Below are 12,718 nucleotides of genomic sequence, written 5' to 3'. Positions count from 1 at the left end.
TTTTCTAATGCCCCACATGCATGCCTTAGGGCACTGAATTTAAGGATGGCCAAAGAATAATCTACCTGGAATGATTTGGGGTGGAGCAGATTTACGAGTCTTTTAATTTTCCTGTTAGTCTAAAGTAAACATAAGAGAAAGAATTTCAGAAACAAATGCCCAGCTAATTGTAATGCCTCCCATGGACATCCCTTTTCCCACTGACCACTAGGGGTTTTCTGGGTTGGCAATTCAGCCTCAAAGAGCATGCTGGTGGCAAGCTGAGCTTCATGAGTTCAGGCATGAGGTGGGGCGGGTGGAGCACACAAGGCACACTACTGCAGATGAAAAGGAAACTCAGGAGTGACAAATGTGCCCAATAGAATTAAACTCCGTGGTGGAGATCCAAGACTTGCTCCATTCACTGTGTCATGGGGCAGTAAGAAAATGGCCCTGAATAAACAAATTAAATGTTACTCAACAATAGGCCCATTTCACAGGAGCCAAAAATAAAGAATTGTGTATTATCTTTTTAGTCTGCAGTTGCCAATCACCTACATTTGGGAAACTTTTTTGCCTCTAACGTTACTTTTGCTCCAGGTTTTGTTGACTTTTGTATTCCTAGTACCCAGAAGCGCCTGGCATGTAGTTGTTTAACAAGCAAAGGAAGGGAAGGGCCTGGCATACCTTTCCAATGGGCACACAGGCATTGCTTTGCAGTCTGAGTGGGCTGGTTGGTGTTTTCATGGGAATGGGGAGTCGCAGCAGCCTGACACCCTGGTATTCATTTATTCATTTACTTATTGGACAAATATTTAGTGAGCGCAGCCTTGGTGCCCAACACTGTGCTAGATGCTGACTATACACAAAAGGTGGTGGGCAGGCCCTACTCAGACAGGTAGAGACAGGCATGCAATTGGGCACCAGCCTGGCATCCTGGTGGGTTGTCTGGTCTGTTGTGGGGACCTTTGCCACTCAGCTCAGCAGATGCTCTAGAGAATGGAAAGGGATGAAAGAGAAGGCAGCAGGGACAGGAACGTCAGGGAGGCCTTGGAAAAGGCTCTCCTCTGGGACCAATTCTGCTGACCAGTTTGTTTTATTTATACATTTATTCTTTGTATGAATTCCTGGCTGTTAATAAAAGCATTTGACACATTTCTAATTAACTCCCAGCCTCTGCAATCCTATTATTCCCAAATGCAACAGCTGGGTCATTTCGTGATCAGTAATAACATTTGCAGTTCCTGCATTTATACCCCCAAATCAGGGTCATTCCTTCCCTGACTAGATGGCCACCAAGGACTTCCTCACCCCCTTATCCTGGGGAAGCAGGGTTTGGCCCTGGCCTTATGACTCGGGAAGGGAGTCAGCCGCTCCCAAGGAGGCACCAGCCTGACTGCCGGGGGACCTGAGTTACATACGATGTTGCCCCACAGTGAAGCAGACCAGTCACCCCCTTTCTCTGGGCTCAAGTCCTGCACCCATCTCTCAAGTGCTTGACTTAAGAGAGAAGTGCATGTTTCACAGAAACCCACCTTCTTTCCTCTTTCCTTCTTTCATTCCTATGGTGGTTTGGAGCTATGTACCCCGGAAAAACATGTTCTTAAACTCAACCCATTCCTGTGGGTGTGAACCCATTGTTAATAGGACCTTTTGATGAAGTTTGCTTCAGTTAAGGTGTGGCCCACCTGCCTCAGGACCCTACTGCTGAAGGCCTTATGGGGGAAGGTGACACACACAGAGAAAGCCGGAGGCAGCAGCCAGAAGCTGAATGTCAATGGAGCCTGTAAGAGAAGGGAGAGGCAAGGAGAGGCTGCCCTGTGTATTGTCACCTGACAGAAAAGCCAAGGACCAAGGATCCCCATAACACACGTTTCTGGGAGAAAGCATCACCTACATGATGTCTTGATTTTGGACTTCTTCTAGCCTCAAAACTGTGGGCCAATAAATTCCCATCGTTTAAGTCACCTGGTTGCCTGGTATTTGATTTAGCAGCCAGGAAACTAAAAGAACTCCCTTCCTTCTTTTAAAGGAATATTTAGTGAGTACATATTATGTGCCACTGCTATGTGTCAAGCACTGTTCTAAACCCCAAATAAACAGTGATGAACAAAACATGCAAGAACACCTGCCCTCATGGAGCTTACATTCTAGTGGCAGAAACTGATAAATAAAACTCCAGGGTTATCAGACAAATAGGGGGAGGATGGCTGATAAGAAGAAGTCTTTGCAAGCTCCTTTCAAAGATCCAGGTCCTTTCTACCACCTATAAACTACTCAGTTTACAGAAGCTTAACTTACAAGTAAATAGCTTTTCCTGGAGACAATAGTGCATTAAGTGGGGTCAGCTGGCAGTGGGTAGCAAACACTCCACTTGATGGCTAGGCGGCCTCCGCAGCATCAGTCTCTTCATCCGTGAAATGGAGGTGCCCGAGCCTTCCTCACGGGGTCTTTGTGAGTATTCTGAGATCATCTATTCAAATGCTCTGCAGCAGCGCCTGCTGTTTTGTAGCATATGCTCTGTTCACGTTCCTGTCTCCTTTCCTGCTTAGAGCAGACATGGAGGGTCCAGTCAGGTGCCCTCACCAGCCTTCCAGGCCCCTGCTGCAACCATAGACAGGGCAAGGGGCTTCTGAGCTGGCCCAGGGTCTCAAGGGTAACGGGTACTCTATCAGGAATGAACACCCATCAGAGACTGTGGCTCTGCGCTGCCACCTCTCCCCAGCCCAGCCCTCAGCCCACCGGGGACCTTGGGCGTGGCTGGAGAGGAAAGCAGTGAGCAGCCCATGCGTGCTCTGGGTAGACCCCTCTGGAAACCCCCTCCCCAGCAGCTGGAGCAGTGCCTGAGGGAGGGGGCCTCTAGGGGGTTGGGGTGGTACCAGGCGCTGGATTTGGCGTGTTTATTTCATCCAACATTTGCCAACAATGCTACGAGTTGAGGGCTATTGATGCCTCCATTTTGCAGGTGAGGACACTGAGGCTAAGACAGGTTAAGAATTTGCTGAAGCCACACTCCTAATATATGATTGGATCAGCATTTGAATTCAGGTAGTTCAACTCCAGAACCAGGGTTCTGAGCTGTACTTTCTCGCCTCTGATATCCTGACCCCCTCCAAAAACAAGCCCCCCCCCACACACATACACACCAGAACGCACAGGAGAGAGCTCCCTGGGGCCTCCACGTGTGCCAGGGGCAGGTGGCACTTTGCCCAGCTTACCTGGGTGCTGCTTGGACAGCCTGAGAGTGATGCTGCAAGGGACAAAATGCCCAAGGAACTTGGAAGTTCAGGTTGTCTCTCTGCATCCCTCCTTTTACAGAAGAAAATGAGATCCCTGCACACAGAATTTCTGACTACCCTGCAGACTGCCCAGTGGCCTCAGAAGTCCTGCACTGGCACCCAGTGACACATGTGAAAATGGCACAGGACTTAACCACAGCTCCACCACTTACCCAGTGTGCAACCCCAGGCAAGCCACTGAGCCTCCCTGAGCCTCAATGGCCTCATCTGCAGATGGAAGCTTTCGAGATATTGTATGTGAAATGCCTGGCATAGTTGCAGGTACCTGGTAGGTACTCAGTAAACAGTAGCTGTTATTATTTATATGTATATAAACATATTCTTATTTTCACAGCTCAGTGAATGTTAGGCAACACTAAGTCTTTTAGGTGTTGTTCTGATGGAATCCCTTCCTAGGACCAAGAGAAACAATGCTCACTCTCTTGTCTGAACACTGCAGTCCATCTCAGGGAGGGCTCTGTGCCTACTTGGGGTCAGAATCTGGAAGAAAGACCAAGTTGCAGTTCCTAGTTCCCAGCTCTACCAGTCGCTAGTCCTTGGCTTGAGGTACATCACTCAACCCCTCTGTCAGTGTCAAACTTCCGTTGGTCAAATGAGGCTGGTAATTACCTGCCTCCCTTAGCCATCCCCCATTTCCCAGGGAAGTTTCTTGTGCCCATCTCAGGAAGTGCTGGTTGTGAAGTCTGATGTTGTCTACAGAGGCTGCACCTACAGAGTTATTCTAGGCATGGGGGGCAGGGAAGCCTGCTCTTTTAGAGAGAGCTCGCAAGGAGTGACCATTTGGTGCAGATGTGTAGCATCCTAACCACTGAGTCCTGGGGAGTAAGTGGTGAGATTTGCAGAAACCCTGCCAAATTCCAGCTCCTCCCTCCTGTCCCTCATGGGGGCCTTCCTTACGAAGGCACCAGAAACCCCAAGAGCTTAATATCAGTTTGGCATGGAACAGCTTCATTTCTCTTGCCTAGGATTGGTTTGTAGCCTCTCACCAGAAGCTGATGTGATGTCTTTGGATCTACCAACATCCTCTCACCTTGTTCTCTCAAGTAGACTTGCATAGACCAGGCAGGGATGAGGGGAGCAGCCAATGGCAACAGACGACACTGTCCCAAGTCTTGCCACCTGGCTGACCTGAAAGCCTGAGTGGAAATCAGGGTTCCAGGTGGGCAGCTCCTTTACTTCAATTAGCTGACTGGAGTTGCCTATAAGGCCTTTTTCCTAAGGAGCTGGGTCTTCTCTGGTCTCCCACAGATGTCATGACCACTGGATCTGCCCCAAGGTGGTTTTCTCTGTCTATGCCAATGAACTCCAGACCCTAGTGCAGTCAGATTAAACTCCCCAGGCAAGAGACACCTGCGGTGACCAAGGCTGGGCCACTGCTCCTGGGAAGGTGCCCAAACGCTCAAGCCCTGGTCAGGGACAGCTGCCTCCTCATGTCCAGCTCCTGTTGTATGTGATTGCCACACACAGTTCATGCCTCTGACTCTCGGCTACTTATTCAGATCCTTTGTGTGGCCCTCTTTTGTGCATACCCTACTTTCAAGGCCCACATTCTTCATGGGGCCATTTTGGGACTTGTTGAGGTAGCCTTGTGGTTAGACTTTGAAGTGAGGGCATCACAGTTACAGCCAGTAGGGTTTTCTTCTCTTCAACAGAAATTTATTGAGCAACAAATTACATGCTTGGTTCAGGGCTGAGTGCTGGGGAAACAGAAACACCATCTTTTTTCACTTCTGTGCCTCAGTGTGGTGCTGATGGGGCTGGTTGGGAGAGAGCATGATGCTTCGACCTCACTGTTTACCTGATGTCTACGTTCAGCAGTACCAGCTGGAAGCAAAGTCACTGCCAACTCTGCTTCCTGGCATTCAAGGACCTTGGGAGTCCAGACTTGCCCAGCCTGAGCAACCTCAACTCCCACCTAACCTTCCCACCATCCTGGGCCCCAACAATGCCAGGCGGCCTTTCTTCCCTGCGCTAACAAGTATTTCCATCCTCTGGACCTTTGCTGAGGCTATTCATGCAGCTGATACCCCGCCTTCCCCTTCCCTTTTCCTGACTGTTAAGGGTTTCTTCATTGGCCACCTCCTCTGGGAAGCCTTCCCTAAAACTGCCTTGCAATACATTATTCCTTCCTCTGTGTTCCTTTGTTCGCTTATTTAACATCTGTTCATTGACTGTCTGCTCTATGCCCTACCTTGTGCTGGTCTAGAACTAATTTAGCCTACACTGCCTTCCGCCTTGAGTGAGAATAGTTCACAAGGATTCTCAGCGCCTCTAGGGCCAGGGCAGAATCTCAATGATGTCTGTGTCCTTGTCTTTCACCAGAGTATCGCACTTTGTCAGACGGAGAGATGACTTCTAGACTTGGCTCTGCTCACTGACTAGCTCTGTGGCCTCGGGAGAATCATCTGGTCTCTGGCCTCTTTTCTGTCTGATGAAATGGTGATAATGATACCTCAGAATTGTCAAGGGGACAATGAGGCAGGGTGGAAGAGAGCATCAAAAAAACTGGGAGCCCCGGGCCGGTGAAGAAGAGGGGTAGTTGTAGCCCCACTCTTCTTTCACTGTCTGTGAGGCAGCCAGCGTCCATTCCCCTTCGCTCTCCCCGAATGTCAAGTGCACCAGTTTCCAGTCCCTTCTCAGGGCGGGCTCTCGGGCGCCCGGGAATCCTAGGCTGCGGTGTGTTCCTGGGCAAACTCAGGACTCTCTTCCCCTCCTAGCCACCCCCCTTCCCAAGGACTCGCCGAACACACTTCGAACCCGGTGCCTGAACGCAGCCCCGAACTGCAGGTTCGTGACGCCAGCCTGGGCTAGGGGTCGCGCATCTCCAGCGGGTGACTCAGGGCCGCTCGGTCCAGGGTGGGTGGGGGTAGGCGGGACTGACCAGGGCTGCGCGGGGACAGCCCCCGAGCGCTCTGTCGCCGGGCGGTGGGAGCCGAGGCTGGCTCTGGCGCATCGCCATTCCACCGCGGGCGTCTGCCTCGCCGGGTCCCCGGGCGCGGAAGGAAGGCCTGCACTGCTTCCCACCCGCGGTGCTCTTCTCCCGGCGCGCGGCGGCCCCGGTGGCTGGCGGGGGCTGGAGCGCCGGGCCGGCACTGCGCGCGAATGAATCGGCGCCTGGGGGACGCGCGCGCTCGGGGCTGAAGGGCATTAGGACCGTGAGGATCGCTCTGCGCTCCTGTCTCTCCCTATCTATCCCCCCCACCCCACCCCTTCTTTTTCTTCTCTGCAGGACCGAGCAGCCAGGCGCGGGCGAAAACAAACAGCTGGGGCTGTGAGCGCCCCCGCCCCAGCCCCGAGAGCTCGCCGGCCCCGGCCCCCACCCGGGTCACCCGCCCGCCCACCATGAGGAAGATCCGCGCCAATGCCATCGCCATCCTGACCGTAGCCTGGATCCTAGGCACTTTCTACTACTTATGGCAGGACAACCGAGCCCACGCAGCATCCTCCGGCGGCCGTGGCGCGCAGAGGGCCGGGGGGAGGCCCGAGCAGCTCCGCGAGGACCGCACCATCCCGCTCATTGTGAGTACTCCCCGCGCTGCCGGCCGGAGAGCCGGGGCGCGCGTCCTGCCCCCGCGCGGCTGCGGAGGGCTCGGGGCCCCGCGGGGGGCTGCGTGCCGGCCGCGCCGGACCGGTTTTGTATATATTGGAGCATTCCGATCGTTGTTATGGCAACCCCTGCGGGGCTGGCAGGGCTGGGGCTCACCGATGGAGGCAGGGTGACAGCGGGTGGGGGGCTGGGAGAAAGTGCTGCAAGTTTGGTGGGCCCTGCCTGCGCGCGCGTCTGGGAACGTGGCGGCTTTCCCGGCACTGCGCCGCTGGGGCCGGGGGCCCGGGGGCTGCCTGCGCCTCGCCCGCCGGGAAGGCTGCTGGACCTAGCGCGCAGCGAGCCGTCAGTGGGACCCGCTGTAGCTGGGCGCGGAGGTGGCGGTGCGCACCCCCTCTCCAGTCTCCTGGGGGCAAGAGACGTGGGGTGGGGGTTGCGGGTTGGGTAGGGTCTCCAGGGACCGCTACCGGCTTCGCTCCCCCTCTCCAGCTTGGGCCAACTTGGACCAGCTTCTTGGGCACCGAAGACTTCCCACTAACACCCCCGGATTCTCTGATTCTGGGAAAGGTCTCATCCTGTGCGCACCTCTCACCCCCAATACAAGGGTCCACCGGGGTCGGTCATTCCTTTGCGTGAGGTCAGCTCCACGACAAAGCGGATCGGGAAACAAAGGCGGCGGGGGCCTCGACGGAACTGCGGGGCCCTGAGTGAACCCCGGACCCAGGCGGAGGCGTGCGGACCCCCTGCCGCCCTGCAGGGGGCGTTCCTGTCGCTGCCTCCGCCCGGGCCAGGTGACAGCTGTGGGGTCTGGCGGGGGCACCTGTTGAGGCGGGAGGCTCTGGGACCCGCCAAGAGGCGCGCTCAGACGCGATCTTCCGACTGGGGCAGGTGGGGGGACGAGAGCTTTGGGAGATCCTCAGGACGGACTGCTGGGCGGCAGAGAGGCAGGACGAGGGCAGGGAGGAGGGAGAGCAGAGTGGGGCCAGGCAGGGGGTGGTGGTGGAGGGTGACAATTCTGACGTGCGGGGTCAGGAGAGCGGAGGCTTGTGCGGAGAAGAATCCGAAATACTTGTCCAAAGGCATCTCTGAGCCCCAGGAATATGAGGGCTCGGTCTGGAAGTGCTGTCATATTGCCGTCCTGCCCCAGGTTGCATGGCTTGTTACCTAAGAGAAGAAAAAAGCCCCTGCAAAGGAACCATTTCCCGGCTTTGCCTGAGGAGACCTTGGGGTTTGTGGGTTTTGTCCCCAGGCCCCCAGTTCCTAGTTCCTGATCCAGATGACCACACTGGGGGTGGACCTGATTAGGTGGAGTGTTCTCTTCTGGGATGTGGATCCCTGTCCCTGGGACACTGTTTCCAAAGCACTTGGCGATGCTTGGGCAGAAACTGATGAAGAAAAATGTCCTTGTGCAAAGACCCCAGAGTGTCAGAGATCTGAGTGGGGGGACAGGTTGGAGCCTGAACTGGCCAAATCAGTAGTGATCCCCAGACCCTCAGGGAGCTTCCACACTGTGGGCTCATCCACGTGGTCTCCCTGCCCTGCAGCCCCAGAGGACCAGCCAGGTCTTAGGGTAAGTGGGCCTGGGGTCAGCGGGGGAAAGGCGGGCTGGCCAGAGGCTGGGTCCCTCTCTGCAGTGACATGATGTGACGGGAGGAGGGTCTGAGCTGGACGAAGAGGAGGAGGGGCACAAGGAGAGAAGAGAGCTCAGAGAAGCCTCTGCCGGGAAGCAGAGCCCCAAGGCTGGGTCCCATCACCTTCTCCTCTACCATAGTCTCTGCTGCAGAATGCTGACTTTGCTCGTGCACCTGTCTCCTGCTCCGGCAAGTGCCCTGTGAGATCAGCTGGGAAGGCCACTCAGGTTATGAGAGCCCCGCCATGGTGATGGGGCGCACTGGAGGGATGGAAATTGGAAGTCATGGGGAGCTCCACCGAACCTCCTCATGCCCTCTCCTTGATCCCCTGGGGTTTGGCTTGCTGCAGTTTAGAAAAGGGTGGGAGCTGAAAGCTAAGTTTAAAGCGTGAAGGAGTAACAGGGAGACACTTGGAAGCCAGGGAGAGGAGGTGCAGGAAGGGAGGGAGGGTGGAAGTCCCCAAAGAACAGTGGAGCCTTCTCTTGCCATGTAGGCGCCCAGCCAGCTCCCTCTCTGTTCTTAAGCTTTAGCCCTGGGTGTCTTTTCCACCTGTGTGGTCCCCGGTCATGCACTGCTTTGACACAGCCTTGCATTATATTCCTTCTTCAAGTCATTTCTCTTCGTGTGATTCTCAGCTGCCTGCCCTGTCTCGGCTGAACATAAGCTTCCTGTGCAAAGACCAGGCTGGAAGCTCCTTGCATCTCCACGCTGATGCACATGGCAGAACTTAATAAGAACTTGCTAGAAGAGTGAGGAGGGATGTTTGCTCATCTCTGCCTGGGGGCTTTCAATGGTCCAAGCTTCATAGCTCCCTAACTTTTTTTTTTCCCCATCTCCAACCTGGGAGCTGTGTATTCAGCATTTCTAGAGTTGAACCCTTTGTTCAACTTAAAAGTGGCAGGTGCAGCCGAGGATTTGCTTTCTCCCTGAAATTTGTGGTAACCACTCACTGTCTTTTTGCCTTCTTAAAATATTTCTCTGGCTATTTGGACCAGGATGCTGCATGTGATTTTTCGGATTCTTAGGGAATGATGTGGCCAGGCCTGCTAACAGAGGCTGAGAAAATTCAGAGAAGCGTCATCATCACTCCCTGGAGGAATCAGAGAGCTGAGTTGGGAAAGGGAGGGTCTGTAGAACAGAATGTCTGGGCTATTCAAAGCCAGCCAAGTTGCTTCTGGAGCTTGGAGAAGCTTGTTTGGCATTGTGGGGTGTCGGCATGGCAACCTCAAGGGCTGAATTTCAAAAGGAAGTCCTGATTTTTAATATTCTAGCTTGCTGTCAGCCCATGTGTCACAAATTTTGAGGAGAAATATTTGGTTATGGAATCTGTAAAACTAAAGGGAAATGCTGGTTCCATCCCCTGTGTGACTGCTTAGGATGCAGCAGGCAGAGTTGGTGGTTTTCCGTGCTGTGCTTTCTAGGCAAGGCAGTGAATTTGGGGACGTTGCCTTGAATCCACGAATGCCACTGGCACAGAACAGCAACTAAAGCAGATACAGAGCAGCCATGGCTGGTCTTGCCCCAACAGCCTCTTCATCTTCAGGCCTCACAGCTGGGGAGAATATCTGTGACTGGTTTGACTTGGGGCCCAGGTTTTTCATCTGCAGATACCAATTCTCTAACAGGCACGGGTAGGATGCTAAGGTGTGATACACAGAATTTCACTTTACATTTTTTTTTAAAAAAAGACTATCATTATGAGTATTTTCAGGATGGGTGTACTCATTTGCAACAACAGTCTCCTGTTTAGAACTATGAAAGTTTTAGGCAAGAGTTTTCCTAAACTGGAGTTTCTTATTCTGGAATTTGGATACTGCTGAGTGATCATGGGCAAAACGCTTCACATCTCTGGACCTCGGGTATTTTATGTGTAAATTGTGGCTGAAATAATTTTTAAGATTTGTTGATCCTTAGATAAGCAGATGAAAGTTTCAGTTCTAGATGCAAATAAGTGGTGTTAAAAGGATTCTTCCAAAGGGTGTTGGGAGGTTTATGGCTTCTGGAGGGAACATGCTCCTGCCAGGGAAAGTTCTGTAGTAACCTTTGAGGCCTTGCAGTGATCCACCCCTAGCAGAGGGGCACATAGATGATACTTTTTCCAGCGCTGTTCTCTGAGATGAGAGGCTTCAGTAAGATCTGAATGAGCTTATATTTTATTTATGATGTTTGCATTTTAGAACTGTGGGAATACACTTTGCCTAAATGGCAGAAAATGATTTTATATTCAATTTGTCCTGGTGCCACACATGAGAAAGAGGATGGGGGGAGGGTGACACACACACAACCACAAGTTGCTTTGCCAAAATGCTTAGATTCAAAGAGTCTGATTTCCCATCAGTGGGGTCCGTCTCCTGGGTCCTGGGCTACTTTGAGACCTGCCTGAGGGAAGTGGGGACAGTCCAGAGGGGTCAGAGACAGATAAGGGCCCTGACAGCCAAACAGTCCCCTTTCTGGGAGGCCAGGGATCCAAGGAAGAGCCTTAGGGGCTACTCATTCTCCTGAAATGGGTCCCTTTTTTCTGTTGCTGACAGCAACTCCCCCCGCCGGCTGTCCTAGGGCTTTGGGAGCATGGTTTCCTTCTCAGGTGCCTTGTCTGGCGGCTCTGCCAGCAGAGGAAGACCTCAGGTCTGGAAATGCCACTTCAGGCAGACATGGAGGGGGCACTGGCAGGCAAAGCTAGGCCCAGTTGCCCAGGGGACCGGCTTGCCGTAATAGAGGAAACCGCCCTGAGGTCAGAGGTGAGCCTGTAGCTGAGCAGTTCATTACAGTTACAAGATTGAAGATTTATACCATGTCTGCCTCTTGAGGAGACTTGAAGCACTTTACCCAAGACTAGCAGGGCAAAGATACAGGAGGCTAAATAGATGCTGGACCCGAGTCTACTGGAAAGGAGCAGGGGAGCCGAGCTTTCAGACACCAGAGTGGAGTGATGATTACACTTGGCCATAAATCTGGTTCTCTTAATCAGACAGTGTGCTTGCCTGGTACATCACAGACTGTATATGGCCTACTCTGGAAACACTTTTATGCGTCTGTCTGTCTCCTCTGAATGCTTGTGGTCTTTGATCCACACAGGTTTGACTGCCATGATCATTGTTTACTCTGTATTTTAGTTATAGTGGCTTCATTCGTTGAGCGCTTAGATGCCATGTGAAATGTTTTACAAGCTTTATCCTTTGGATCCTCTCAACAACCTAATGAGGTGCTGTTAGTAGGTTCAGTTTACAGATGACCAAACTGAGGCCTAGTGAGATTCAGCGACTTACCCCTGGTCTGGCAACTAGTAAGCACGTTAAGACCAGGTGTTTCTGACTCCAGAGCCCTTGCTTGTGCCTTCTTTCCCCTGAAGCATCTACAGGGCAAGACCCAAGTCGGATGCATCCATGTGTCTTTCCTACAGCACAAAGCTCAGCACCATGCTGTACATTTCAGTCCATGAACATTTGGTGAAAAAAATGCAAAACCCATGCAGAACAAATATTAACAGTAGGAAAGTAGGATTATAGGTTAACCAACCACCCCCTTCCACTTTTGGGCTTTTCCCAACATTTTTGTAATAAGCATGTATTAATATTATAATGGTAAAATCAATAAAGATAATTAATACTTAAAATATTTGATGACTCCTCAATTAAAGGGTACGCATCTTAACCTTGTGTTTTACTTCTGAATCCCTCATCGACACTTAGTGTCGAGCCAACAAAAAAGGCAAGAGACTTATTTAAATTATTCTGTAGGGTTCCAGGGAACAGAACTGGGGCCAGTAGGTAAAAGTTTCAGGGAGATGTCATTTCACAAGAAGGAAGACTTTCTCACAGGACCGTCCAACATTGGAATGTTCCAAAGGTTGACCAGTTTCTCTTCACAGTCCCTGTTGGCAGAGAAATGCTTCCAACAGCCAGAAAAAGCTCACTGTCCTGACACTTTATTAAGATGTTAGGCAGCTCTGAGACAGAGCTCAAAATAAGGTCCAAATTATTGCCCCACGGGAGACCTAACCCCCCGGGAAGCAGGCCTGCCTGAAGCCCCAGAGGCTGGTGAGGGGGATGACTTAAAAGAAACTCATGACTCCCCCGGCAGCTGCTGCCTTGCTTTTCCCCTCGCTGACATTCCCTGCTCCCTCCTAGGCCCTTTGGAGCTGCCAAGCAGGGAGGCAAGGAGGGGGCCAAGGCTGGCCAGGTGGAAAGTGGCAAAGTAGGAAGCATCTCTCCTGCTCCCAGACACTGAGGCCCACAAAGGTTTTCCTGCTTGGCTGAGGCCCGTTG

The 12,718-nt window shown here is 52.5% G+C and overlaps 1 protein-coding gene across 1 annotated transcript in view; it reads left to right on the top strand.

Moving 5' to 3' along the window:
* The first annotated feature begins 5,893 nt into the window (after window positions 1–5,893).
* The window catches only part of GALNT16 (polypeptide N-acetylgalactosaminyltransferase 16), a 108,340-nt gene continuing 101,515 nt past the window's right edge, over window positions 5,894–12,718 (top strand). The window contains exons 1-2 of the mRNA XM_037832452.1: window positions 5,894–6,065; window positions 6,508–6,797. Of these exons, the coding sequence (XP_037688380.1) occupies window positions 6,621–6,797 (177 nt within the window). The 5' untranslated portion in view covers window positions 5,894–6,065; window positions 6,508–6,620. The remainder of the gene's footprint in view (window positions 6,066–6,507; window positions 6,798–12,718) is intronic.

Source organism: Choloepus didactylus, chromosome 4, assembly GCF_015220235.1.
Source record: "Choloepus didactylus isolate mChoDid1 chromosome 4, mChoDid1.pri, whole genome shotgun sequence".
Classification (NCBI taxonomy): domain Eukaryota; kingdom Metazoa; phylum Chordata; class Mammalia; order Pilosa; family Megalonychidae; genus Choloepus; species Choloepus didactylus.
The sequence above is the reverse complement of the archived record's forward strand: the minus strand, read 5'-3'. Positions and strand labels throughout refer to the sequence as shown.